General features: G+C 45.5%; 3 protein-coding genes across 5 annotated transcripts; 2 read left to right on the forward strand and 1 right to left on the reverse strand.

Annotated features, from left to right (window-relative positions):
* Positions 1–232: 232 nt before the first annotated feature.
* u2af1 (U2 small nuclear RNA auxiliary factor 1) lies at positions 233–8,052 on the forward strand. The gene is made up of 8 exons (XM_084689848.1): positions 233–366; positions 857–944; positions 6,028–6,094; positions 6,479–6,528; positions 6,767–6,865; positions 6,969–7,102; positions 7,310–7,402; positions 7,591–8,052. Exons 1-8 carry the CDS (start codon positions 323–325, stop codon positions 7,778–7,780), a joined length of 765 nt encoding a protein of 254 aa, XP_084545974.1. The 5' UTR covers positions 233–322; the 3' UTR covers positions 7,781–8,052.
* A 974-nt stretch (positions 8,053–9,026) lies between these two features.
* Positions 9,027–14,309, reverse strand: LOC146234201 (uncharacterized). 3 transcript variants are annotated; one of them, XM_084689844.1, is made up of 13 exons: positions 13,222–14,309; positions 13,036–13,122; positions 12,900–12,948; positions 12,659–12,810; positions 12,285–12,422; positions 12,127–12,171; positions 11,968–12,036; positions 11,791–11,882; positions 11,539–11,673; positions 11,175–11,301; positions 11,004–11,070; positions 10,783–10,841; positions 9,027–10,708 (listed from the first exon to the last, which is right to left on the reverse strand). In XM_084689844.1, exons 1-13 carry the CDS (start codon positions 13,291–13,293, stop codon positions 9,104–9,106), a joined length of 2,697 nt encoding a protein of 898 aa, XP_084545970.1. In that variant the 5' UTR covers positions 13,294–14,309; the 3' UTR covers positions 9,027–9,103. The 3 variants fall into 3 exon arrangements, with proteins under 3 accessions (XP_084545970.1, XP_084545972.1, XP_084545971.1); XM_084689846.1 differs by lacking the exon at positions 13,222–14,309 and having other exon boundaries at positions 13,036–13,192; XM_084689845.1 differs by lacking the exons at positions 12,900–12,948; positions 13,222–14,309 and having other exon boundaries at positions 12,659–12,773; positions 13,036–13,054.
* On the forward strand, positions 14,230–26,795 carry cbsb (cystathionine beta-synthase b). The gene is made up of 15 exons (XM_084689847.1): positions 14,230–14,339; positions 17,608–18,039; positions 19,161–19,267; positions 21,041–21,175; positions 21,354–21,433; positions 21,551–21,755; positions 21,856–21,947; positions 22,356–22,481; positions 23,108–23,192; positions 23,304–23,409; positions 23,541–23,618; positions 23,768–23,902; positions 24,098–24,206; positions 24,301–24,385; positions 25,354–26,795. Exons 2-15 carry the CDS (start codon positions 17,618–17,620, stop codon positions 25,497–25,499), a joined length of 1,911 nt encoding a protein of 636 aa, XP_084545973.1. The 5' UTR covers positions 14,230–14,339; positions 17,608–17,617; the 3' UTR covers positions 25,500–26,795.
* Positions 26,796–27,135: the final 340 nt, after the last annotated feature.

The raw sequence follows: 27,135 nt of genomic DNA on the forward strand, positions 1-27,135 counted from the left end.
CTGACATGCAAACGAGTCTGACTTAATTTTTTTAATGTTTGAGATGCATGAGTTATGTAGCCTATGTTATTTTACTGTTTGGGATAATTTGGAACTAGACTCTACAATGGGTTTAGTTCAACCCCAAAACATTTACTCATGGCCAACAATGCCATGCATGTATTGACCTAAAAGCATGTATGTTGCACACCAAGTATCAGTAGATGTGAACAAAGAACCAATGAGAAGAAGAACCAATGAGATTGATGTTAAGTGAGAAATTCGAGGAGCCACTTTTGGCCTAACACCGGAAGTGTTTGCAGAAAGGTTAACGGAATCGAAAATGGCTGAGTACCTGGCGTCCATCTTCGGAACAGAGAAAGACAAGTGAGTAAATATTTTAATTTAACTTACTATTGATACAAAACCAACAAACACTTTCAATGCACTTTCCTCAGAATACCAGCTAGCAAATACTGCACACGATGGATGTTTACCTAAAAACGATGCAGACCAAACTGCGGTTCTGTGAGGGCTGTGCTAGCTAGCTCAATATGCACATCAGAATGGGCTCTGACTGGCGCGCGTGATACAAAACATTTGAACAGACAATTTACGCATGATTGAAAGTAAATACGTAAATCTTATTTTCGCTAATATATACAAAGTTAAATGCTGGTATTTTGGTGGGCAACAAATTGTAAAATCTAAACAGCAATTTATATTCAAGATTTTAGAACATCAACTGAAAAGTTACAACGTGAGCTAGTTAGCCTAGATAGCTTAGCTAGGCTATCTTTGGCTAATGGTGAACTAGCGGCTAACCATGCTTCGTTCACTGACGCGACCATCCATTTGTTTCCTTCCCCAATTCTAGGGTCAACTGTTCTTTCTATTTCAAAATTGGAGCCTGTCGCCATGGGGACCGCTGCTCCAGACTACACAATAAACCAACATTCAGTCAGGTAAGTGTGTAAATATACTTCGGCAATATATTTTTTAAATCGTTGACTATATATGTCCATAATCGGTCTTTACTGTGCTTCCAAGTGATTCTGATGGGACCTGAGGGGAGACACTGGAATAGATGCTACCTTAATTATGCTAGCAGCAGACTTTGATTAATGTGATGACCTATTGATGTTCAGTGAGTGGTCTAGCTACATAGCCTTTAATGTGCAATGCCGTTTCCTTTCTCTGTGCATCTCAAGTTTCCAGCATATAGCCTACAATTCGCCAGAACATCAACCCAGAAGATTGTGTTAGAGCACACACGGCAGTGCTAGAAGTATTGTTAAAATAATAGGCTTCAGCTTTGGGATGGCGGAAAACACTCATGCTGCCGTATGGCTTAACTAAGTGAAACTAAACATTTATCTGCAACTAACTGCTCTTTACAGTAGGGCACAATTACTCCTGAACGCAAACATAGTTCTAGTTTAGTGTGCAGTGCAGGTTCAATCTTGAACCCTCTAAAGGCAAAGCCGCTTGGCCACTACATGGTACAGGTGTCCTGACAATTCATCCTGCCCGTCAGATTGTCCTACCAGTGCTTACTGGGTCATTTTTGTCACCCTGTAAAATCCTCCTACTCCTTTGTTTTAGAAGGACAATCTTATTAGGTTGGCTATTTTGCACTGTCAAATTATTCCTCCAGTTTATTATAGACTGCTAGGACAATCTGAAGTATTTTGCAATGTAAAATCATAGCCTACCACCAGGATTATTTTGATGTGGTAAGATTGATCAATGGATATATTGATCAATATATCGATAGATACTGCTTTGATTTTGCAAATGCTATGGAAGGACAATCAGACAAGGTAAGACAAATCAACAGAACATCGACTCGATTTACCTCCACATACTTCATTTTCCACGACACTGCCACACTGGTTGTTGAAGCCACTTCGACATGTATTTTTCAACACTGGATCCCTTTTTTTTTTCTGCAACACAGAGGAAAAACTGCAGTCTTCTAAATTGATCAGAGCTTGGTTTTGCGGTTTGTGTCAAGTCAGTGTGAAAATTTGCGGCTGCTGTTCGACATTGGCCGCTTTGTTGGCCACTACAATTTTATAGTCGCCATAAAAAAATTGCGGCCTTAGGCAGGACCTCCCGTGTCGCATTTCTCTTATCGATCTGCAGTATTTTCACTGCACGTTTTTGGCATTGTCTCGGCTCACTTGGAACCACAACGGAGGTGCTACCAAAAAACCCAGAGGATATCAGATTTGCCAGATGGAAATTCAAAGAAGGTAGGTCAAGCCGGTAGCATAGTGGAAGAGAACCGGTTTGCTTTTCCAGGGCCGAGAGAGCCACCGTGTTACGTCCCAGTGTACAATATGTCTCCCCCTATGGGGCATTGACACTAACAGCGACGTGATGCAATGTGAAAGCGGGTGTTGGGGGAGGAGCCGAGGATCCGAACGCAATGGTCGGATTCCAGCAATGAAGAGGTCGGAAAGTTGAGAAATATTCAACTTTTTTGTGACGCTGAGGCACATCCACCAATCAACCGACCCTATTTAGAAACACGTGGTTGTGTGAATACCCCATTAACAAGCAACAGCACTCGAAGAGCTATGTGCAGCAAGATGTTATGTTTGTTAGCTATTACATCCTTGAAGATGATTTTGTGATTGACGTATACCAATGGTCACGATAATCCCAGCCCCTGACGTAATTGGAACGGACACAAAAATGTGTTTTAGCTAGTGATATGCCAATGCTGAACCATTTTAACGTGTCATGTGAAACAAATTAATGCAGCCGCCATTTTGGATTTAACTTGAAGGTGTACAAAATGTTCCCAGGCCACTAATCTTCGGATCAAGCTTCACAAAATTAGTTATCAAACAGAATTTCGATTTTCGAAACTGCTTGTCTGGTAGAGCTGATCAAAATTAGCCTGGCTGCCAGCTCAACTTCTCCCCGCCCACAAAAAAATTTGGTCAGGAAGTTGTGTCGGGAGGGTCTCGTATTGGGAACAACTACATAAAACCAGGATCTGGGCGGACCAATGCAACTGCCAGGGCGGATTTTATACGATGATGGACAGATGATCAACAGTAACATAATCAACAACGTCACGAAAGAGCCCTTGGGTTGAATTCGTTTTCAACAAACATATTACGTGTCTCTGATTGGTTGTTGGTCTATCCAATTGAGCGTAGAGGCATTTGTTTTACGAGTTCGGTTGAAACACGCCCCATAGTCACAGCCAAACGGAGAGTTTTCAAACTTATATTCTGACTAGAATTATGAGTATGACAATGTCAGGCTAGATCAAAATGGCCGATGGCTGCAAACAGGTATTTGGGTAATATCTTAGCAATTCTTTGAATTCAGCAATTCTTTGATGCATTCACACCAAACTTTGGAGATTTACTCTGAACCCTGTTGTGAGGATGCCAAAAAAGATTTGAGTCATTTGACCTGCTTGGCCCCCTCATTGCTGCTTGAAGCTACATTTGCAAGCCTTTGACGTTTTGCTGAAAAATGTAGGCTCTTACCCCTAGTGGTCAAAATAAATTAATTCAAATAGTGGTGGTGTTTGATAATTGGCTATAGCGTTTGATATATGTTGTGGTGTTGTTTGATAATTGGGTGGTGGTGTTTTATAATCGGCTATAGCTTTTGATAAATGACATCCATTTTATTACACCATTACTACTCTCCGGCATTAAGTACATTGTCTATTGTATTAGCTCTCTAAAGAACCAGGGAAAACTCGGACATATCCACTCTAAAGTTCAGATTTCAGCACCCTGTTTTGCTGCAGTTGCTGTTTTAAGATCCTGATGACGGCACATCCTTTGCGTGGTGATCTTGTACCTTAATCAAAATCTCTTACTGCTCCCTTACCACTTTAACCTCCCATAAGAGGACACGCCAAACACCCAGCTCGTCCAATCCTGCTTAGCTTTGTTCCTTTGTCTGCCTGTTAAATCTATCCAGGCCATATCTTCACTTGTAAATTACCATAGGGCACAAGATGTCTTTGATGGAAGTATTTAATGTCCGGGTTCAATTTTTTCTTGGTTCCCTTGTGTCCTTGGATTTGGCCCAGGGATTTGCGGTGGTTTTAGATTATTATAGTTCCAGGGATGTCCCTGGTTCCATTTCTAGGTTTCTATAGGTCCAGGGACTTGCCCCGTTCCTTTTCTAGGTTCCAATAGGTCCAGGGACTTGCCTGGTTCTATTTCTAGGTTCCTATAGGTCCAGAGATTTCCCCGGTTCCATTTCTAGGTTCCTATAGGTCAAGCGACTTGCCCCAGTTCCTTTTCTAGGTTCCAATAGGTCCAGGGACTTGCCTGGCTCCTTTTCTAGGTTCCAATAGGACCAGGTACCTGCCTTCTTTTCCAGGTTCCTATAGGTCCAGGGATTTGGCTCGTCTACTTTCCTGCAGATTCTAGGTTCCAGTAGGTCTGGGGATTCGGACCACCCAATTTCCTGCTGATTTTAGGTTCCTATTGGTCCAGAGATTTGACCCACCTACTTTCCTGTAGGTTCTAGGTTCCTATTGGTCCTGGAATTTGGCGGACTTCCTTCCTAAAATGTGTAGGTTCCTTTAGGTCCAGGGATGTTGCCCTTCCCCCTCTTAGGTTCCTATAGGATTCTTTTTTGTTGAAGATTTTTTGAAGGTTTTAGGAACAAACCAAACACCTCCACCTTCAACATGATCTGCATTACTTAGTGCAACATTTATGGGGGAAAATAGTCTATTTTTTTTATATATTTTTATTTTTCCCTCTGCAGACCATCTTGATTCAAAACATCTACCGTAACCCCCAAAACAGTGCACAGACGGCCGACGGCTCACACTGTAAGTGCATCCGCTCTAGTCCTCTCATAGTCTCTAAATCTCAAACCAGTCTCTTAAGCCCACACCCATATGTATTTGTTGAGATCAGGGTTTATAAAAAGAATATACATACAAAAATGGGCGTAAGGAATGTGCCAATGGCTCCAGTTTGGCGTCTGAGTGGCTTATTGGAATTCACCTTCCTGACCATCTCAAATCTGCACATGGGTGTAGCGGAGGATGTTGGACGGGCGTTAGCCCTTTACGTCTCCTCTTTAGTTTGCTCCCCGTTCCCCATATTTTTGTTTCTGCAGGCTTCTTGACATGCTTGTGAGGTCTTGTTTGTCTCACCACTTGTAGCAGGAGAAGCCATAACCCCTCTATGGTAGCAAAGGATGCCTCATTTGACAACGGTATCAGGATACCCCAATATATATATATATATTTTTTTTTTCAATGGCAGGCTGGAAATCTTTTGAGCTGTGAGGATTCTAGACTAGCTCTGCGTGACCCCCCTCCCCCTCTTACTGATCTCCTACCTTTTTTAGAACTTTTTTTAGTTCTGCGTTAAACCATAAAAAGGTTTTTAGCTTTGAGGTCTTATAAAAGACAGCCTCTTAGACCACACAGACAGGCTATTTGAACAGGCGTTATATTTGCTAATTGGTGTGAAGTTGGTGTGCATGGGTTGTGTTAAACCTAGTGTTGAGGTCCAGGTAGCATGTTAAATGGTGCATTTGGTTGTAAATACATTTGGCCTATGGTTGACTTAACTTGTACAGCTGGTCTACTGCTGCACTCTTCAGGTAAGTTAGGGATGGTGGTCTGACTGCCATGTATTGTTTCCTGAGTGTCTCAGAATGACTGACAAACAGCCACATAACGCTCTGTATTTCTTACCATTAGCCTCACGACTTGTTTTGTTGATCTAAAATAATGACTCAGTGTTGGCTTGTCACAAATGGTATCCTTTTATTTCCATTGTTTTCAATGTCATTCTGAGACTCTCACCGACTTCCCCTGCTCCTGCAGCTCGGACCAGTGCACTGGTGCACCCTCCTAACCTCTCTTTCAGTCCTTTGCAAGCTCCCACTGGGGCCCATTTGTACACCAGAACTCAAATATTGATCAGCTAGTTATTGATTGCTGGGGTTGGGTAGGACAGTTAATAATGCTATTAAAAACAAACCTTTGTAGAAAACCTGCTTGAAAATATCTCAATGTATGTTTTTGTATTTCAGACTATTGCCCTGTTGAACATTTACCGTAACCCTCAAAACACTGCCCAGTCTGCTGATGGTTTGCGCTGTAAGTTTTCCACCCCCTAACAGGGATCTGGTACTTTTAAGTCATTCTCTCTTTTGTTTTCTGTCACTCTCACCTTCATATCATGCTGTAGGCCCACACTGTCATTCTCCTATGTGTCTGACATTATCCATCCCCTTAACCCTTGGTCACACATGGTCCGCTCTCTGGTTGAGTGCTTTTGATAGTCCAATAAAACTAGACCCAGTTTTATACATGTATGAAGACTGTTAGAATGTCACAGCTATAGATTTAAGGTGACCACATTTTAATAGTAAATAGACATTCTATGTCCCGCCCCGTCCCCCCTTTGCAAGTTGTGCTGACCTTGAAAGGTATGTTCTCAGGTTTGCTTGACTCTGATGTCTTTTCCCCCGTCACCACTAGGTGCCGTCAGCGATGTGGAGATGCAGGAGCACTACGATGAGTTCTTCGAGGTGGTTATCTATAACACATTACCTGTAAATGGTGGTTCACTTCCACCAGTATCCAGTAATTGTTTACTCAATCAGCCTCAACGGAGTGGGAGCTGTATTTCAGTCCAGCTCTGCACATAATCATGCCATTATTTTAAAAAGCTTAAATCTTTTTTTTTTTAATTTTATTTATGGTTGTGCATGATGTACCACTGAGTAAAAAAAATCACACTGTACTGTAAAATGTTTTTTGCTCCAGGAAGTCTTTGCTGAGATGGAGGAAAAGTATGGAGAGGTGGAAGAGATGAATGTGTGTGACAACCTCGGAGACCATCTGGTGGGAAATGTCTATGTGAAGGTGGGTGAGGATGATGTTGTGAGAGGGTGAACTTTGCATTCGGCGTCTCTTGAATTGTAATCAGTTGACCTCCAATCCTTTCTCTTTCTCTCTCTCTGTCCAGTTCCGTCGTGAGGAGGATGCTGAGAAGGCTGTGATGGATCTGAATAATCGATGGTTTAATGGGCAGCCCATCCAAGCCGAGCTTTCCCCCGTAACAGACTTCAGAGAAGCCTGCTGTCGCCAGTATGAAATGGGGTCAGTGCTATTGACACTATATGGCATATTGTTTAATATTCCAAGGTTAATTGTCCTTAATCTTCAGTATAATAGGTAATAGTATAAATGTTTTAGGCCTTTTGTCTGTTGGCTTAACGTGTACACGGGACATCCTCTAAAAAGTAACGTGAACTCTGCTGCAGTGCTGCTCTCTTACTCCACTAACTCCAGCACCCCTCTCCACAGTGAGTGCACTCGTGGGGGCTTCTGCAACTTCATGCACCTGAAGCCCATCTCCAGGGAACTGAGGAGGGAGCTTTATGGACGACGCAGGAAGAGGTACTGCTGGTTTACCTCTGTTTCTGATTCCAAGGCCCATATTCACAAAGTATAGATACGCCAATTTGAATTAATTAACCAACCTACTCTCGGAGAACACAAGGAAAACTCCCCCAAAAACCTGAGAAAGTAAATGGATGAAACATGTTATGGTAAACCTGACTGACATGTCCTTCTCCCCATTGCAGCAGACATCGCTCACGGTCGAGGGAACGCCGCTCGCGTTCGCGTGAACGGGGGGACCGAGGAGATAGAGGAGAACGAGGCCGCGGAGGAGGAGGAGGTGGTGGTGGTGGTGGAGGAGGTGGTGGTGGAGGAGGCGGAAGGGATCGGGAGAGGCGTCGGTCAAGAGACCGAGAACGTTCTGGAAGATTTTGAGCCACAACTGATGATCCATGACCGCACCCTCCCCTTCCTCTTGTTTCTCCTTTTGCCTTGTCTGTTCTCCTATCTCCTCTTTATACTTTTAGCCATTCTTCTCATGTACACCTCCCCAATCCCTACCCTCTCACTCACCCTCTCCCAGACCCAACAAAGAAAGGTGTCGACCAAAACGAATTTGAAATTTTGACCTTGTTTATTGTTCTCTCTTTTGAGCATTTTTATTCAGTCATATGAAGTATTGTCTTCACAATAAAAAAATAAAAGGATTTGTCTAGTTTCTTCATGTAAGTAGAGACTGGGAGTCACATTACTTGGATTTCTATGTGCACTAAGATGAAGTGTTTGACTGGAGTCTTGCTGAACAAGCAGAGGCGGAGCTTCTAGATTCCTTCCTCAAATTTGCACAAGTTAAAAGGCTTGGGGTTCAGATTGACATTCTTTTGAGAACTATTCAGTTCATACAGTACTTCAGATCACAAGAGAATAAGTAAATCAATCTCTCATATCCTCCAACCAAATCAGTTTTTACCGTTTCATTACTGAAGTCTCATTACTGGCGTTGAAAGGGTAATCTCACACAGGATAGTGTGGAGGAGGACTGATGTCTGCTAGCCTGAGTACTTTTTCCCTCCATCTGGTCCTAGATATCAAATGGAATTAAATATTTTGCTAACTTGGGATGGTGGTGTAAACTAGCAGCTCTCCTTAACCCATATTAAGTAGGAGGCTGTACAAATCACAACTACTGCTTATCAACTAAAAACAAACTGTCTTGTTTTCTCAAATGCAATTGTGTTGAAAACAACTGCGTCTTTTCTACGTTCAGTTCCCTCCAAATCCCCCAAGACTACTGTTCACAACACTGAATACTCATTTCATTAACCATTACACTGAATTATTTCACCGAAAAGACTTGACATTTTACATGTATACACATATTTCAGACAAATTTCACTTGTTCATATTTCACAGACACATTTCACTTGCATACAAAGCAGTTTGTATAAACCTTGGAAACATTCCAAACAATCTTAAAATTTTGCTAGTGGAGAGTACAATAAAAAATAAAAATGCCGTACATTTTATTTGAATTATAAATCATCACAGATACATGGGCATGTTAAGGGCATCAAATATGAATTACTGAGGCTGAAAACCAATTCATGCTATACAATCTAGCACCCATGCTAAAAAGTTTCCACGTTGCCATGCAAAAAAACAAAGTGACAAAATGTCATGATTGTTTTGACTCATTTTTAATACTTAGAAAGTCAGTCACACAGGCAACTTCAAAAAATAAGCAAGAAGACTTTAGGTCTACATTTTCTCATAGTAATCTTTGTCTCTGTTGGGTCTTTGGTAAGGGATTGAGCCATGAGGTGTATCCACAATCTTGGGCCTCTCTTTCCCTAGCTTGTTGGCTTTAGTTCGTCCAGGGGAAGTGTTGACTTGCGTAGAGGGACTGGCGGAGAGGGTCGGGATGGGAGCGAGAGGAGAGGAAACCAGGCCGCTGCGTAGGCTTGGTATATCAGCCTTGGAGCAAAGGGACCACGGTCCTGAACTAGCAGTGCCTGTCAGATTATCGTGGCTCAGCCGGGAGGAGAGAGATGCACTCTCATTACTGGTGCTCAATGTCCCAAGCCTAGGGCCCAGCCTGTCAGTCCTGCTGCTGCCAAGATCCTCCATTTGTAAAGATGGGTGATTGGTTCCATCCATCCAGGGAGAGGGGTCCAAGGTCAGGGTCTTGATGTCAGGAAATGTAGCTGAAGCACCAAGAGGTGGTAGGGGGAGTTGAGAGCTGGTCTGGAGATTGCTGCTCCAGAAGTTGGAAGGTGGGATGGTTGGGCGTGAGAAGAGCGTGGTGGGGGTTACAAGCAGCTGGTGAAGGGTGGAGCTGGGCCATAGGGCAGCGGGGAGACCCCGGTCCAGCCCCCACATGGAGCTGGGCTCAGGGGAGCGGTACTCAGTCCACGTTACAGTGGACTTTCGGACCTTCGTGCAGCAAAGAGGATCCTTTTTCGCTCCAGACTTCCCTAAGGTGAGCTGTTCCACTTCACCGCTGGCTTTCCTCGTGCTGCTTGTTCCAACAGCATCTCTTTGGTTCCAACCCAGCTCTCCATCACTTGGCCTCTCAGCAGGGCTCTCCTGCCTGGACTCAGCAGGGGTCTCCTGCCTGGACTCAGCAGGGTTCTCCTGCCTGGATTTGGCAGGGTTCTCCTGTCGGAACTCAGCAGGGTTCTCATGCCTGGACTTAGCAGAGGTCTCATACCTGGACTCAGCAGGGTTCTCCTGCCTGGACTCAGCAGGGGTCTCCTGCCTGGACTCGGCAGGGGTCTCCTGGCTGGACTCAGCAGAGCGCTCCTGGCTGGGCTCAGCAGGATCAGACTGCACATGCTTCTGTGTGGGTGCATGGATGAGCGATGACAGCGGAGCGACAACCTCCCTCTGCTTCTCCCATTTCTCTCCCTCCTCCTCTTCTTTTTCCACAACAGTGATACAGTATGGGGAGGTGGGGTGGACAGGTAGAGAGGTCTCCATGGTTGGTTTGGGGGTTTCATTGGTAGGAGCAGGGACAACAATAGGATTCTCAGGCAGGACACTGGGTACGTGTCTGGGGGGAGATGTGGACTCGGCCTGGGGAGGATCCGGGGATTGGGATGAACTAGCCACAGCACTTTGGAGAGCTGGTTTAGGGGTAGTAATTGATTTAAGTGCTATGGTTTGTTGAACCTCAATGGGTGGTGGGGTTGTAGGGGGCGGGTCAGAGTGCACAGCTTCAGGTGTGCTCGTGGCTGAAGACTGCTCAGGGGTTATTTTGGGAGGGTTCTTTTTGAGGGGAGACTGAGGCTTCTCGGTTGTGTCTTCCATCTTGGCTTTTGGTGGAGAGTCCTGTCTCCTATCCTCATAGGATATGTATGTGTCCTGTAGGGATAGGTTATTGAATTCAATGTTTATCATCGTGCGGTTTAATGACCTCTTGCCTTTCAGCAGTTTACCTGTAAAGTGGGGGCGAGCGTCATCGGAGCTGAAGTTGTAACTGTTGTGGGGATTTGATCTGCAAATGAAATCAGTATCATTACTGCCTTGGTGTATGGAAGATACTCCCAACCCCAGGAGTGAAGCAATAGTAATGTCCTTCATTTTCGTATTTTTTTTTATTTTTAAAGCCTCAATTTGACGAGAACAAGCGATATCTACAAAGGAATACTCCGCCCACCTGCAGACACGTGCTGTTTGGTAACGACAGTCAAATTCATCCGAGTAGGGATCAAGGCTGACATGTTCTTTCATTTAGAAAGAACCGGAATGGGAAAGCACATGCAGTATTATTAATCTATTACCCACAAGCATCCAGGCAAATACAAACATATATGCTAAACCTTTTTACCTTGGCTTTCTTGTTCTTCCTCCAAGGGCTTTCAGATTGAGGTCCCTTCCTCATCACCAACTTTTCCAGGAAATGGACTGCCTCCTCAGACGTGTAGTCCTCCATAGTTTCGTGCATCTCCAGCAGCCTGGGAGGTTGGGTGACATGGAAGACCAAAGAACCCTGATTTACTGTAGGAACACAAGCTATGGTTTCTAAACGCTTCAACACTCTAAACACTGCTTATAGAGAAAGAACGACTCTATTTCTATCACGTCTCTTGTTCTTATGACGTCTCAATTTTTTCTCTTTTCAAATGTATAACTCGTTAAAACAACGCCTAATATCTGTGACAGACATATTTGACCCGTGACTGCAGACTTACCTGCCCCTTTTCTCCATCATGTCCAGGACAAGGGAAGGGACTCTGGGCAGGCCGCTGCTAAGACCAGTGGCGTCCCTTTGCAACAAGGCTCCTATAAAGTCAGTGTATGGCACTGGTTCCGGGGTGATCACATTACTGTGGGCAGAGAAAGAGGAGGGAACACATTTGGGCGTGCTAAGCGTAGCAATGAAGGATCAGTAGATCAATGGCGACAAAGAGTTGATGTGAGAAAGAACTGCAACTGGATCTCACAAATGGGAATTTTTGCGATTCTCTGGAGGAGGACAGCGTAGAAAGGTAGACCGCTCCACCACCGCCTCCAATGTCTTCTTTGGGTGATGCAACTACAGGTGTCCAAAGTAGAGGAATGGTTCTCATCATCATTGACCCTTTGGTCATTTAAATAACTTAAATCTCAGTTCCTCTGACCTGATGCGAGTATCCATAACCTAGACTTCCATAGGTTATCACCAAATCCAACTGAAGCTTACATATGACCTAAATTGGAAGTTCAACAACACTGGTGTATGCAAACACACATTATAAATCAAATTTAAATACGTAATAGGAGTCTAATTTTGTTTTTACCTGTCGTTTAAGTCTCAGATCCACCTGGTGGGCCACTGCTGTTTTCTAAGGCAGGAAAAATAAACAAGATTTGTTGAGTTGTTCATTCTGGCTTAAAATATGAGTCATTAGTTCTGCCTTCATTAGGGGTATGAGCATTGGGTTCAAACTTCACTCACATTGAGGATTTCCAGGAGTTTGATGCAGTTCTTGCCAATGAGTTTGGGAACTCGAGTGTTTTTCTCGAAGAAAACCAACTCCAAAGCAAGCAGCTGAACATCACTGGCCTCGACAGAGTTTTTAATACTGTTTGGAATCTGACCAACCCCCCAAAACATAACACAAGGTTATATGGTGAAGATGCATGCCCAAAGACAGACTGTTGTAGAATGTTGTCTTAGTGATAATACTGGCATCCATTAAAACATTGATAATACATTATCAATGTGTAGACTATACATGCCTTGTTAAAAATACATGTAAAAGATGAATAATCCCTTGCACTGAACATATGTATTATGGACAAGCAGGTTGTAGGCCGACAGTAGCCTACCCTTATGGAGAAGTACTTCCATTCATTGAAGATGAGGGGGAGCGTTAAGTTTTCGGCATTTGGGTCTTTGTAGAGCTGGAGCATGGTGCACTTCATCCTTGATCCTATACTCAACCTGATGAAGCCATGGGTGCCTTTCTGTATAACAATAGCTGAATACCACTCAGAAAAAAAGTATATTCTCGTATCAAATGCTATTATAATAAAGTTATTTTTATTCCATATCAACGCTAAAGGATACCGTTCTTGAAATCCCAGCAGTGTTTGATATGAATTGTCAAACACCCTGCCTATGGACAGAATAAGATGCTCTACATTTAATGAAATCTCTCCCAGTTTACTAATGTTAATCTCTAAAACCTTAAATTCAAATTCACCAGTGGGCAATTTGGAATCCCATGTGATTGAATATCCTCCGATGTTTCTTTATGCTCTTTTTTCTCAGTCCGCCCGCTTGTTGTAACCTGTAAGAGTGATTAGTAGCCTTCTCGATCAGTTTAAACAGAACGTGATGCATTTTAAATAACAACAAATAAAAACGATTAGCTTTGAATGGCATTAACCTTCGCAATGGCATGTCCAGATTTTGAGGAGGTATGTGATTTCTCGTTGTCGTTGACCGGAGCTCTGTCCATCGCAACAATAAACCCAAATTATTGACCCTCGAACATTTTGGTCATGGGGCATACGCTACATTTTTCTACTTTTCTAATGCAAGAACGTTCAACGCGTTGTGTTTGCGTGTAGGCTACTTTGAAGAATATCTAGCAAGTGATGAGCTATAGCACTTTTACATCACATTTTCGAGCGAATTAACGCTGGAATAGACGTAACGTTGAGTGATATAAGGAGCCCTAAAACGTTTTCCTTAAACATAGGCCTATTTATCACTTACATTACGTCATAATGACAATCAGAGCGTGCTTGACATTTCTGAAGGAAAAGTTGCCTTTCCACGGAGAAATAAAAAGCTTAATTTATGTTAACCATCAAGCCATCGTACGGTGCAATGCAGCCTTGTATGCCATCATGCCCCAACCCCCGTGCGTCGTTGTTTACAACCATATTTGGAAACCAGGACCGATTACACAAAATTGCCGACTGGCCGCATTAGGCTGAAACAGATTTGTCTTCACTAAATTAACGGTGATGATAGTTGTGGAAAATAAGAACACGCTTGACATGAGGACGAGAGTATTCCCGCTTTACATTTGAACTCCCTGGCGTATGAGCATGTGCGACATTGTATCGTTTTAATGTTTTTCCATAACATCCGAATCAACCACCTCCTTTCCTTAACCAATCCCCCTCTTGCAAGCAAATTAATTCAGCGTGTCACATTTTGTTCTACATCGCTGTGATTAGTTTTCCACCATCGCAGTAACTTTCTGATGCGCATCAATTTCTAGATAAATAAAATTCTAATAATAAAGCTGTTGAAACAAGACACCAAGAAGGCCCGACAAGTGTATAAGTGCTGATTGGATGACAACTAAACTTCACGCCCCCGCTCTAGCCAATCAGTATTGACGCAGAAACAAGCATGCACCAACCAGATCGCACCATGTTGTCTCTTTAAAGTAGCCTACGAGAGAAGTGTCTGGCCATAGCAGTCGAGCAGTGTTTGAAATTGGATCACATTCATACCAGCCACATCGCTGCTAGCCTACTCAACGCAACGGTGAGTGAACATGTCTGCAGGCTACTAAAAACTCGAGAAGGCAAACCTTTAAAAGTTTTCTATCTTTAGATATGTTTATGTTACAGCGGGATTCAGAATAGCGGCTACGTAATCCCCAAAACGGTTTTTTCCCAATATTCGTCATATATCTCTCTATTTTTATTTTTATTTTTTACAGATGTTTGAGTTAATGTAACATGTAGTAGCCCACTAACGTTTGGGTAGTTGCGGTTTGTAACTTGAAAACATGTAAAAGCACCTGAAGCCGGTGTATCATGAACAAGTATGATGAAATACCTTTTACGTCACAGCATCCACCAGTTTTCAATGCGGCTATTGCATCATATAGCCTACGACTATTTATATGAGTTATGTTATGTGAGTTACATATGAGTTATGTTATGACACGTTTTCTTTGCAGTTTTGTGTACTTCAATTAGGCGCATAGCCTACAGTGTCCACAACGATACGAGAATGTTGTTTTACCGGTCAAAAGATCTAGCAAGCATCTCTTTCTCTGAAAAACGTTTTGATAACTGATGGTTCAGTCGGCTACTATAAATAGGCTATATGAAAATAATATAGATCATGAGGTAATCGGTAATAAATAATAATAACATAATTATAACCTTTGCTTTAAAGTGTATTTTCAGTCCTTTCATAGGTTATATAGTCTAACCTACGGCAGGGGTCGTTTCTATGTGTTATGTTACATGTGCTGCTTAGTTTTCTTTGTAAAAGTTGCCAACCTAAATAGCCTATAACTTAGATTGATGGAGATCATTTGTGTTTTACAGTTGGCTAAGAGTAAGATATATTTTGTTAGGAGAAGATATGTGTTTACTGGACCACAAATATGTGGTGCAATATTAATAAACGATTTGAAAAATAAATCTAGTTAGCCTATATGTTTCCATGCATTTTAAGTATAAATGGAAATTACTCTAATTAAAAATGTCATTTCGATGTCTTCATTCTCCTTACCGACAGAGCTCACAAATGTAGTTTACCTAGTTCAGAGAGTGAAGGGATGACGTGCCTTTATCCACTCCTTTCACCTACAGGTTTTCTCAAGCAGAGTTCATTTTCCTTTTAAAGCAACAAACAAAGAAAACTTTAGCACAAACTTAGCGTTGGACCGTCAGAACACATTCACATGTATACATGTATATACATCTGACAAACTAAACCAACATAGCCTATCATGACTAGCTGGATTCAATACCGTAAATAATTGACCCTATAAACTACATTTGTAGTTAGGGGATATAGTCTATACCTCCCAACCCCAACCCCCACTGTGCCCTAAGAGGGAGGGGGGTAACAAAGATAACTTGCCCACTAAGCTGACTCCAGGAGGTGTGTCTATTACAGTAGTTTATGGTCCGCCCATTGAAGGCCGCGATCCCACTCCTCATGTTGCCTGTTTAGTGTTTATTAGGACAAGATTTTTTTTCTTCTACTCTTAGAAATGACACGTAGCCTTTTCTCAATCCATGCCTCATAGTTTGGAGCTAAATGCCTTCAGGCTTACCCTATACTACATTTGGGACGGGTGTGTCTGTTATGATACAGACGCATGGTGTATCACTTTCGGCACGTGGTGTTTCCCCTTCCAGGAGGAGTGGTAGAGGGACAAGCCTCATGCCTCATCCACATGCGGTCTCACCCCCAGAGCATACGTTTCAGAGATCAGGCTGTCAAATAACTGAGCTATTCATAGTGTCGTAGTAAAAGGTAGCGTTTGGGGGATTGAGACTCCAATGCTCCTGGCAGTAACTTAAACTGTTAACCAAACCTAAGCTCGATCTATGATTCCTTTTGGAGAGCCTTAATGTTTTAGCCAAGGACAAGGCTTGATGAATATTCTGGAAACCAAGAGGAGCCCACAGTAGAAAGCGGCCTCTCCTGGTAAACAAGACAAGGGGGCAGTTCCTCCTTGTCATCGCTTTAACGTCCAACCAGAGCGTGTCGTGGTTGGGTGTGTTTTCCTGCCTCCGATATCTTAAAACGGCTGCTTTCGCTTAAAAGTATGACTGCGTGCGTGTGCGTGTGTTACGTAAGAGCCATCCTGGCAATGTTATCAAACAACATCTTGCCTGGAAGAAGTGGTGTGGCTGTATGCTGCTCTCCTCTATTGACCCAGATTAGGGGAAAGAGGTGTGTGTTTCATAAGGCAAGACTTTCATATAGGCTATTAGGGAATACGGCTGCTCTTTCGGCTGTTTCATGCACAGTCATGCACAAATGTAGCTCTAATTCACTGGTTTAAATTACCCTTAAAGTTCCAATGGTTAAACTGTGTATTTGAATTCTGTGTTAGCATCTCAGTGCTGAAAGAATAAAATCGGCCTCTGTAATATATTGTTTTTCTAAGTACAAATGTAGGTTTATTTGACTCCACTGACTCCACCATGGTAAGAGGAACAGCATGGTACATCTGTGACGGTGACTGCTTCTTTTACTTCAGGGGTTTTCTGTTGTTAGGGACAATGAATAGTTGTTACAGGAAATGTTAACTGTGGTGTGGTGTGTGTTCTGGCTTAGAGGTTTTCTGTTTTAGTCCCTTGAGCTACCATAAAAGGATTTCTTTCCCATCCTCCGACTCTTGAAGAGAAACCTGTTACACCCAGTGGTTGACACGTTTTATGGGATCTGTCACAGAAATGGAACGTGAAGACTTAAAATCGACCCGTTCACTTTGGTATCTTGGGAAACGGGTTTTGTTTTGCCAAGTTGTTTTATTTTTAACTGTAGCAAAGTCAGTCCTAACTGATTTCCCAGGTGGACTGTTGACCATGCAGAGCAGATAGCATACCTAAAATAGCACATTTTCAAATAAGAAAATAGTGCATCTTGTTATTGGACTTCCTATCTCTCTAATGTTCTACCCAGAAGCCTGGCCTTGTAGTCCATTGTAAGGTATGTACATGTAGTGTATATCTTGACGCAACTTGTTCTTGACTTATCTTATCTTTTTAGCGAAAAGATAATAGAAGGAAAGAGTTTTATCATTTACATCCCGGCCTCTGGAAAGCAATTTGAGTCATTTGAGCCTGTAAGAGATTTCTCCTTGGGAAAACCTTCTCGTTGTTGACATCTGAAGAGGACTGAGCACGAGACGTAGCTGCCTGCGATATATTAGGGGCTATTTCGCGAGTGTAAAATGAACTAACTTGGGTTTGTTCCACGGCCTTGTACATCTCCCTTTCTCTTTGACTCTTTCCTGACTCTTTCTCGGCCTCCTTCTCTCCCTCCTCCTCCTCAGGTGAGCCATCATGCCCTCCGGTCTCTCCAGTAAAGATGTGGTGGTGGGCCCGGCTCCTTCCGGCTGCCCTTACACTGCCAAGCTCCACAGCATACACCTCAATAGGGACGGCAACCCCAACGGTACCGGAGTCTTGGTCCCAGGCTCCAACGGTGAGAGCCAGACGAGCGCCGAGGGCAAACCCAGCGGCGAGGCCAACGGAGGGGCCGCTTTGAACGGCAACGGCCCCCACAAGTTCCCCTCGAGCGGGGAGCAAGTCAGCCACAAGGTCCAGAACGGGTCGGCCCTCGTGAACGGGAATGGCGTGGAGAACGACCTGGAGAGTGGGGAGGCCAGCCTGGAGAGGAACTGGATCCGTCCGGACCTGCCCAGCAGATGCACCTGGAGGCTGGGCGTGTCTCACGCCGATTCGCCCCACAGCCACCCTGAACGGTGAATACACATGCCACAGACCCACACGTGCACCAATGCTCGTGACTCTGAGCTCATCTTTCAGATAGAGAAAGGTCCTGATCGTACGACACACTCTGGGATAAAGACCAACCCATGGTTTACATTGTTGTGTGTTGACACTGGCAGAAAGCTCCCGTGTCCTTGGATGACGTGCGTCTCTGGAGGAGGGGATCCATCTCTGATCTCCTCCTCCCACGGTTTCTTCCATTTTTTTCTGGGAGTTTTTCCTTGTCTTCCTTGAGGGATTAGGTTGGTTGAGGGGCAGTTCTATGGGCGTATGTGAAGCCCTCTGTGACATGCTTGCGTGTAAAAAGGGCTATATACAAATACATTTGATTTGACTTGAATTGGCACACTGTCCAATAATAAAGAGTAACTTTATCCTAGAAGAGACTACAGTTACTTGTCTGGGCTTGATGGACTGCCAAACTGTCCTTTCTAATAGAGCAGCAGACTCCTCTATTACCCTTTATCACTTCCCTGGCAGGCCTTAGCATGTGACTAAGAGGGTGGGGCAATGTTTGTGTGTGTGCAGAGAAAGGGAGCGAAGGAAGTTAGGCACCCCCTTAAAAAGTTTTTGGCGTTTCACCATGACGTTTCAATTTTTGTCTGTCATTTGAGAACCATGACTGTGCACATTTGCAGTTAGCAGACACTCTTATCCAGAGCGACTTACAGTAAGTACAGGGACATTCCCCCCCGAGGCAAGTAGGGTGAAGTCCCTTGCCCAAGGACACAACATAATTTGGCAGAGCCGGGAATCGAACTGGCAACCTTCTGATTACTAGCCCGATTCCCTCACCGCTCAGCCACCTGACTCCCCCGCACAGAGACAGAGTGGGTGTTTTGTTGCCGTATCACTTCAATCATAGTTGATGTCATAATCAATAAACGTGTCGCAACACGTGCCAAATGTTTTCATTGGCCTTGCATCAGAGCAGGAAGCTGCTGCCACATCAAAGTGTCCCTAGTAAAAATGTAAAAAGCAAAGGTTTCCAAATTAAAAGTGTGCATTTTTGGGTGAGCTACTAAGATCTTTCCCATTGTTGGATGTGTGTGTGTGTGTACAGTGTATAACTGGTCCCTCTGCGCCCCCTCAGGACCAAACCCCCTGGCATCCTGCCCAACATCCTGCGCCGAATTGGTGACACGCCTCTGGTCCGCATGAACAAGGTCAACAAAGCCTTCGGCCTCAAGTGTGAGCTCTGTGAGTACCTGTCTAGCTGTTGAACGAACACGCGCGCACAGACACACTCGCACAGCACGACTCACTCACCCAGATTCAATGACATATGGCTGTGTTTGCGGTGTGTGAGTAACAGGTGATTGCTACTCAAACCGCAAACGGAGAACGCAACACTGCCCAAATGTAAAGAGATATTTAAAAGAAGTCTTAAGTGTTGGCCTAGTGTTTCCATTTGATCAAGTGGCTCGGTATTACGTCCCTTAGCTGGGACTAGGACTAGGACTAGAATAGGCGTCTGAAACTAGAAAACGTGTGTGTGTTTTAAGGGGGGGGTTTGTGCATGATTTTGATATATTGATGGATCAGCTGTATGTCAGTCAGCTGTGTTGGCATCAACCCACAGGTGTCACCGACGCCACAAAGCCTGTGTTGGGTGTGTGGAGGGAAGGACCGTTTCAATATTTGGCCGCAGTTTGAGTAGTAGTTGTATTGATCTCCAACGGAAAATTGCATGTAGAGGGGAGGGAAGGAGGAGGAAGCGAGCGATTCGGCCCAGTGGGCTGACGAAAGACTGGAACGGGGTGATTAAGACCAGGCCGAGGGTAAACAGACATGACCACGTGATGTACTTTACTGGTGCCCTCAACGGTCATGGTTTGCTGTTTGCTGACCTTTTTATTGCACACCACACACACACACACACACACACACACGCACACGCACACTTTTCAGCCGTTCAGAGGGAACATTGAGGTATCACATAGCTTTCCTTCCTCTCATTACCTCTCCCCGGGCTCCAGGACTGTAGTACCTCTATCTCTGATGTGTCAGCGTGCCTGTGTTTGAGAGAGAGAGAGAGAGAGAGAGAGATAGAAAGAGAAAGACTTGCTGTGTTTAACGGAAGGCAAGAGTCCAAGGAGTCACCCAGGATAAGGTTGGTCCAGAGAAAGGCCTAGGTACAGTGCAGTGCAGGCCTGTCTTCGCATGGTTCCCTAGCGACCATGCAGTTCTACCTTAGCCCCCCCCCCCCCTTGTCCAGGGGTCCGTAGGTTCATCACGCCAGCAGGCTGAACTCTCCGGCATGACATAAAGCCGCTTTACTGGCGAGTGTTTTTTACCACGCCTGATTGGAGAGTCAACCTCCAGTTGATTCCCAGGGCTTAGCGGGACAAAGGGGCCCGTTTCTGCCCGTCTCTGGTTCTCACGTGATGGCTTTACCCTGCTCTGTCTGATCCAGCACCAATCTGGTTGGATATGGACCCGGTGCCAGACTGGAGTTGTGGGGCTATACATGAGTACCGAAGAGTGTGTGTGTGTGTGTGTCTTGCTCATGTTAGGTGGGTGCTGAATGTGTGTGTGTGTGTGTGTGTATAGTGTACACACTCCTGAGAAGGTATAAGCACTAAACCAGGGTGGGAGGGTTTGTTTGTGCGCACGGCTGTGGGAAACTGTGGACCTTTGATCGACCCTTACCTGAATCCCCCAAATCGGCTCCCGTGGGCATAGCCCGTTCTCCTGACCCCTGGGCTCAGGCAGCTTTAAGCTCCATTAATTCGACCACTCAGACATTTGTTTGATTGCGTGCACAATCCGTCTCAAGGGTTCTACCAAGAGTTGTTTTGACAGGACGAGGCCGGACAAACCAGTTTACCAAGCGACACATAAGCGCTACAATCATTTCCACTTCCGTTTTCTTTTTTTTGCTGCTCACCGATGTTGTGTACCAACTATTTTCCTGTTATCGACACTGGGTTTTCTTTAAACGTTTGTGTGCGTGTATGTGTTTGTGTGTAGTGGCCAAGTGTGAGTTCTTTAACGCGGGGGGCAGTGTGAAGGACCGCATCAGCCTGAGGATGGTGGAGGATGCCGAGAAAGCGGGCCTCCTCAAGCCCGGAGACACCATCATCGAGCCCACCTCTGGCAACACGGGTACGGACGCCACACACACACACACACACACACACACACATACACACACACACAAAAGGCTCTGGGATACTTGGGCCTGCTCGTGATGAGCTTACAACTGTCCCGAAAGTCCACACTGAAACGTGTTCAAAGGATAGAGAGTGAGGATGGCTGCCGGAGAGTCCTCTGTGTGCTGCAGGTATCGGCCTGGCTCTGGCCTCGGCTGTGAAGGGCTACCGCTGCATCATCGTCATGCCTGAGAAGATGAGCATGGAGAAGGTATGGAGACGCGTGGGCCTGGAGAGATTTCCACGTGTATTGTGTGTGTGTGTGTGTACACAGTGGAACCGTGACCGACATCTCGACTTGCCGCTCTCCCCCCCCCCCCCCCCGCAGGTCGACGTGCTTCGAGCCCTGGGGGCGGAGATCGTGCGCACGCCCACCGCCGCCCGCTTCGACTCGCCCGAGTCGCACGTGGGCGTGGCCTGGCGCCTGAAGAACGAGATCCCCAACTCGCACATCCTGGACCAGTACCGCAATCCCAGCAACCCCTTGGCCCACTACGACACCACGGCCGAGGAGATTTTGGAGCAGTGTGGCGGTAGGCGGACGGACCGATGCGTGGGCGGAGGGCAGCACTGCCAGATCGTTGGCCTCATGGGAATAAGTGTCACGTGGTTGATGTCCGTTGTCCCTCCTAGGTAAAGTGGACATGCTGGTGGCCGGAGCTGGCACAGGGGGAACCATCACTGGAGTTGCACGCAAGCTGAAGGAGAAATGCCCCAATATCAAGGTGAGGGACCCCCTGACCTCATCATCCAGCCCACACTCGTTTACTGCACGGCTCCCGCTGAATCAGAAGGGATTTTATTCGCCATGAATGTTTGCACAAACAAGGAATTTACTTTGGCAGGGAGGTGCATACAATAAACATATAGGAATATTGAAACTTAAATATGTGGACTAACTATACAAAAGGAGCAAAGTCTACCTAATACTAAGGGGGGTCTAGCTAATACTAAGGGGAATAAAAAATAAAATATAAGTTGCCATAATTTACAATCTAACCTAAAAAAACAGATAGTGCAAGAGAACGATACAGTAGTGCAAATTGCAGTGTTCCAGAATGATCCTGAATGCCACTCAGCCGTCAAGCCACGAATGCGAAAGTCCTGACCGAGCTTTGTGTGCGTTTCCCCAGATCGTGGGGGTGGACCCGGAGGGCTCCATCCTCGCTGAGCCAGAAGACCTCAACAAGACCGATAAGACCCAATACGAGGTGGAGGGCATTGGATACGACTTCATCCCAACCGTCCTCGATAGATCTGTGAGTAGCGCGTGGGGCGGTGGGCGTCACTCTTTTTGGGGATGTGTGGCGTTCAGTGCTGCATTTTGATTCTGAGGGTTCCTCCCTGTCTTCCGCCCCTGACGAAAGGAAATATGACGAGCTCAAATTAAAGCTTCCAAATGTTGAATGGAGAGTAAAAAAAAAAAATAAATATTATTATGAAAGTGAAAGTTCAACGAAGCCGGCAAGTGCATACAGCCTAGTCATGTGGGTGTGCGCAGTACAGCAGTGACAAAAGCCACAAGTATGTAGGTGATGAGGCAAAGAAGCCACGGCTGGAGGACGTTCCAGGCCGCACTGGCCTTGCGGGGGACGGAGAACAAAGGAAGGAGACCCAAATCTCCGAAGGGAGCCCAGATCAGAGATGATTGCAGGTTGCGAGACAGGCACACGTCGGGAGGAGAGCACAAGGCCCCGTTTGTTCATTTATAAAAGTTGCAACCCTATTCAATGATGAAGTTTAGCTGCCGCCTAGTACTGCAAAGATTATTATTGCAAGAAGAAGTCCGTCCGAAGTTTCTTAGCAAGACTGACACGCACCCATTTGAACTAAGAGGGCCCTCGATCTAAAAATGGATCTACTTCCCTGCCTTGCCCTTTACCAGGTGATTGACAGCTGGTACAAGTCCAATGACGAGGACTCTTTCGCCATGTCGCGCATGCTGATCAAGGAGGAGGGGCTTCTGTGCGGTACGTTCTCACAGTCACACACACACACCGTATAGCGTATTTTTCCGAGGGCATGTTTGCTCCAGTATTCAGTCAATCTGACCGAATTCCTCTCTCTCGACTGTCCACCAGGGGGCAGCTCTGGCACAGCCATGGCCGCCGCAGTGAGGGTGGCCCAGGAGCTGAAGGAGGGCCAGCGTTGTGTGGTCATCCTGCCGGACTCCATCCGCAACTACATGTAAGAAGAAGAAGAAGAAGAAGAGGAGAGGGGGGGCTGGGAGGGGAATGGATAGAGATGGGGAGGAGGGGTTTTATGTGTGCCTCGGGCATGGAGCTCCCGAGAGACTGACCTGATTCCCTCACCTGTAGGTCGAAGTTCCTGAGTGACAAGTGGATGTGTGAGAAGGGCTTCCTCAGCCCAGAGGACCTGATGGTCTCCAAACCCTGGTGAGATACTGACCACAGTTGGGAAGCCTGTCTGACACCACATGCCTAAGTCGTAAAAAGGACGACTGATCTGTCATAGTTACCCCTCCCCAACATGACGACCGATCTGTTCTGACCCCCCCCCCCCGCCACCATTTCTCTCCCGCCAGGTGGTGGAACCTGACTCTGCAGGGTCTGAACCTGTGCGCCCCCCTCACTGTCCTCCCCTCCGTGACCTGCCAGAAGACCATCAGGATCCTGAAGGAGAAGGCCTTTGACCAGGCCCCCGTGGTGGACGAGTCTGGGTGGGTGTCTTGTCTATCTGTTTGTCTGCATGCCTGTCCGTCTGTCTGTTTGTCTGCGCGCCTTGTCTGTCTGCCTGTCTGTCTGTCTGCTTGTCTGTATACCTATTTGCCTGCTTGTCTGTCTGCCCGTCTGTCTGTCTGCCTCATACCTGCACCTCTGTCAGTGAAGCTGAAGGCCTGTCTCTCCCCCTCTAGTCTGATCCTGGGGATGGTGACTCTGGGTAACATGCTGTCCTCTGTCCTGGCTGGGAAGATCAAGCCTTCTGACCCCGTTAGCAAGGTGCTCTACAAGCAGTTCAAACAGGTGAGACGTAGTAACCAGCACTTGTGCACTTGTGCGCGCACACACACAACCGGCTACACACACATGCCGTTCTGACCTCCTGTTTCGCTCCTAGGTGCGACTGACAGACAACCTGGGCAAGCTGTCGCGTATCCTAGAGACGGACCATTTTGCCCTGGTGGTGCACGAGCAGATGCAGTGTAAGTCCTCTCATCTGTTCCCCGTCATGTTTCCACTCAGTCAGGAAGTAGCGAAACGCGCGTCTTGTTCTGTGGGCCAGGCGACCCTCCGCTCTCCACCAATAGAAACGCAGAGCTGCCAGGGTCAGAGGGTGTTGGTAACGTAAGCCCTGGCCTCTACCCAGGTAACTCCCCGCCGGGGTTGTTTTTCATCTTTGCTCCAGTGTTTTTCCTAAAGTCAGCTTGACGACATAGGCAGTCTATCTCAGACAGATAAGCGTTTGGCTGACAGACAATTTGAACAGACAGACACACACACGCTACACAGTACACACACTCATTTTTCCCATAGCCTTGAACACCAGCTGCAATTGATGTGCCGTGACGGTGGGATTTATCTGCTATCCTGCTGGTGCGTTTGTCCCTGGCAGTGCAATATCACACGGGTATGTCATAAGGTGTCGTGTATGGTCGATGAAATGAATACCCTTTACTAGTATCCACAAAAAGTTAGTCCGTCAATCAGACCTTCCCCATCCCATCTCTATCCAGTTCCATATCCCCTTTTTCTAAAACGTTAAGTCTATTCTGGCTGATTTTAAGCAATACACACACAGGATAAACCTTGGTTTTATAACTATTTTTTTTTTGTATGTTCTCCATTGCTGTATCCTGCCAAAGACTCCTCCTGAAAAGGTTTCCCATTCCTATGTCACCTGAGTAATCCCAGATTCAACCCTGTCTAAATGGTGGCAGCTGCTATAAGCACCAGCCATCATTTGGAGTAGAGGGTTTATCATTTAATGTGGCGAAATGTTTCTTTGACGTCTCCACTTCCCTATCTGTCTCTTTTTAGCAGCGTCTCTGATGCCCTCTCGACTTCTCGCCGTCACCCTTTCTCCAGCAGCTATATTGGCACGGTTGATACAGTGACTACGACTATTATTCATAAGTTCTCTGTGTCCCCCCCCCTCTTCTTTTGTTTTTAGACATGGCTGACGGCTCTGTCTGCACCCGGCAGATGGTGTTTGGCGTGGTGACAGCCATCGACCTCCTCAACTACATCACCACGCGCGAGAGGCGGGAGCGCACGCTGTCCGAGTGCTCGCTGTCCTCGCTCACCGACGAGATGTGACAACTTCCTGTTGAGGGCACGAGGAGGAGGAGGAGGTGGCCAACCAGTCACCGAGACGCAACCCTCAAGCATCAGCGAGAGGGATGGTGTTGATGTGGCTGGTCTTGGGGTGTATTTGTGTTTGCCATCCATTTGGGCTACTTCTGTCTCTTGTTTATCTGGCTGTCGATAAGGATATGCTGCCGGTGAGGTGCTTAACTGCGCTTTTTTCAAAAGCTTTACAGTAGTTTTTTCTGCTCGCATTTCAAATGGAGAAGTGACACCACAGGACAGTGCGTCTTCAAAGACACTATAGGTCTTTTGAGTGGACTGATTTCATCAAATCTGTTGTTTACTTGAACTCATAATTACCGAGATCAGGATTTACCCTTTTCTTTTCAAAGTATAAAATCGCAATGAACATCTAAGTATTTGATCACTTATACAGCTGCCATTAAGAGGTGATGACTTCATGTACATAAATTATACTAACCGTTTCCGTTCTGTCTGTTTGCTTTAGTTTAGGGTTGTTTTCTGACACACTATTAGATTCGCTGCACCCCTTAGTCGTGGATCAGTGTGTTGCAGAAGCCAAAATAACTGGAAATTATACCATCTTAATTCAGTATTCTACGGGAGATTATTTTGCTAACATCCAATCAGGTGGATTGTCCATGTCACTGGGAAAGGAACACCAACCTATTCTCTGTTAGTGAGAGAGATTGAGATGATTGGTCTAAAGAGAGTTCTGCTTTGTGGGTAGAGAGGGAGAGAATTGTATTTATTTCATTTTCCATTTCCGAGCACACCTGGTAGAGCAGGCTTAGGTGGGTTTGGCTAGCAACCAAACTGCAACCCACACAGTGGCAGTTGTGTTGGGGGATTTATTTTTCTTGTATTAAAGCAAGATTTCTAAGTATGTGTTAGACAGTAGGGGGAGGATGTTTGAGGAGGAGGCTTGGCCAGCTGTCAGAGCAGGTCTTTTATAGAGGCTTGCCCTGACCAAATGTTGGGTTTGACTTGGTTCTAATTGTGACTTGTTTTTGCTATTCTCTGTACTTTAAGTTAATATGATCATCATTACTGTAATGCTTGGCAATGGATCCCGAGTGCTGGTTTGAAACCATGATAGTGGAGATGGGTGTGCATAGACACAGAATGTCCAGAAACCAAATGAGCACTGTCGGTTCCCTTTCAAATCTTGGCTTTGGGTCCATGTCGAGTGAATTTCTTAATCTTGATTTTATGTTGATTCAGGTTCTATTATGTAATTATAGTACTGCTGGCTTTCAATAAAGATGACCTCTTTTTCTGCCATATGTGCTTTTATTGTGAGTCCAGTGTTGGTCAGTCTTTATTTTCTTCACATGGTGGCAGTGCTTATGCACATGTAGACCACTTCTTCATCCGGTTATTGTTTCCCTATTTCTCCATTTAAGAAGATGAGAAGTGAGATTTTGAAAAGCTTTGTCTATGCTGACTGAGTTGGGACAACACAAACACACACTCACACACACAAACACACTCACACACACACACAAATGGTGTGAGTGGTTGCCTAAGTAGCCCAAAAGAAGTAGGAGGTTCGAAGTGGTTAAGCCCTGTTTGACCCCTGGGTCATAATATCCAGTCATTCTGTATGTCCATCCCCTCCCAC

Source organism: Hypomesus nipponensis, chromosome 23 (genome assembly GCF_054491055.1).
Source record: "Hypomesus nipponensis isolate SF chromosome 23, ASM5449105v1, whole genome shotgun sequence".
In the NCBI taxonomy this organism is placed as follows: Eukaryota; Metazoa; Chordata; class Actinopteri; order Osmeriformes; family Osmeridae; genus Hypomesus; species Hypomesus nipponensis.

Bases quoted from the DNA above. Each gene is read 5' to 3' on its own strand.
- u2af1 (XM_084689848.1), top strand. From the start codon at position 323: ATGGCTGAGTACCTGGCGTCCATCTTCGGAACAGAGAAAGACAA. The intron at 945-6,027 runs GTAAGTGTGTAA...TTTGTATTTCAG, and splicing joins ATAAACCAACATTCAGTCAG to ACTATTGCCCTGTTGAACAT. The intron at 6,866-6,968 runs GTGGGTGAGGAT...CTCTCTGTCCAG, and splicing joins TGGGAAATGTCTATGTGAAG to TTCCGTCGTGAGGAGGATGC.
- LOC146234201 (XM_084689844.1), bottom strand. From the start codon at position 13,293: ATGGACAGAGCTCCGGTCAACGACAACGAGAAATCACATACCTCCTCA. The intron at 13,123-13,221 runs GTTAATGCCATT...TCACTCTTACAG, and splicing joins CTGGACATGCCATTGCGAAG to GTTACAACAAGCGGGCGGAC. The intron at 11,674-11,790 runs GTGAGATCCAGT...CTCTGCCCACAG, and splicing joins AATCGCAAAAATTCCCATTT to TAATGTGATCACCCCGGAAC.
- cbsb (XM_084689847.1), top strand. From the start codon at position 17,618: ATGCCCTCCGGTCTCTCCAGTAAAGATGTGGTGGTGGGCCCGGCTCCT. The intron at 21,434-21,550 runs GTATGGAGACGC...CCCCCCCCGCAG, and splicing joins AGAAGATGAGCATGGAGAAG to GTCGACGTGCTTCGAGCCCT. The intron at 23,410-23,540 runs GTAAGAAGAAGA...CCTCACCTGTAG, and splicing joins GACTCCATCCGCAACTACAT to GTCGAAGTTCCTGAGTGACA.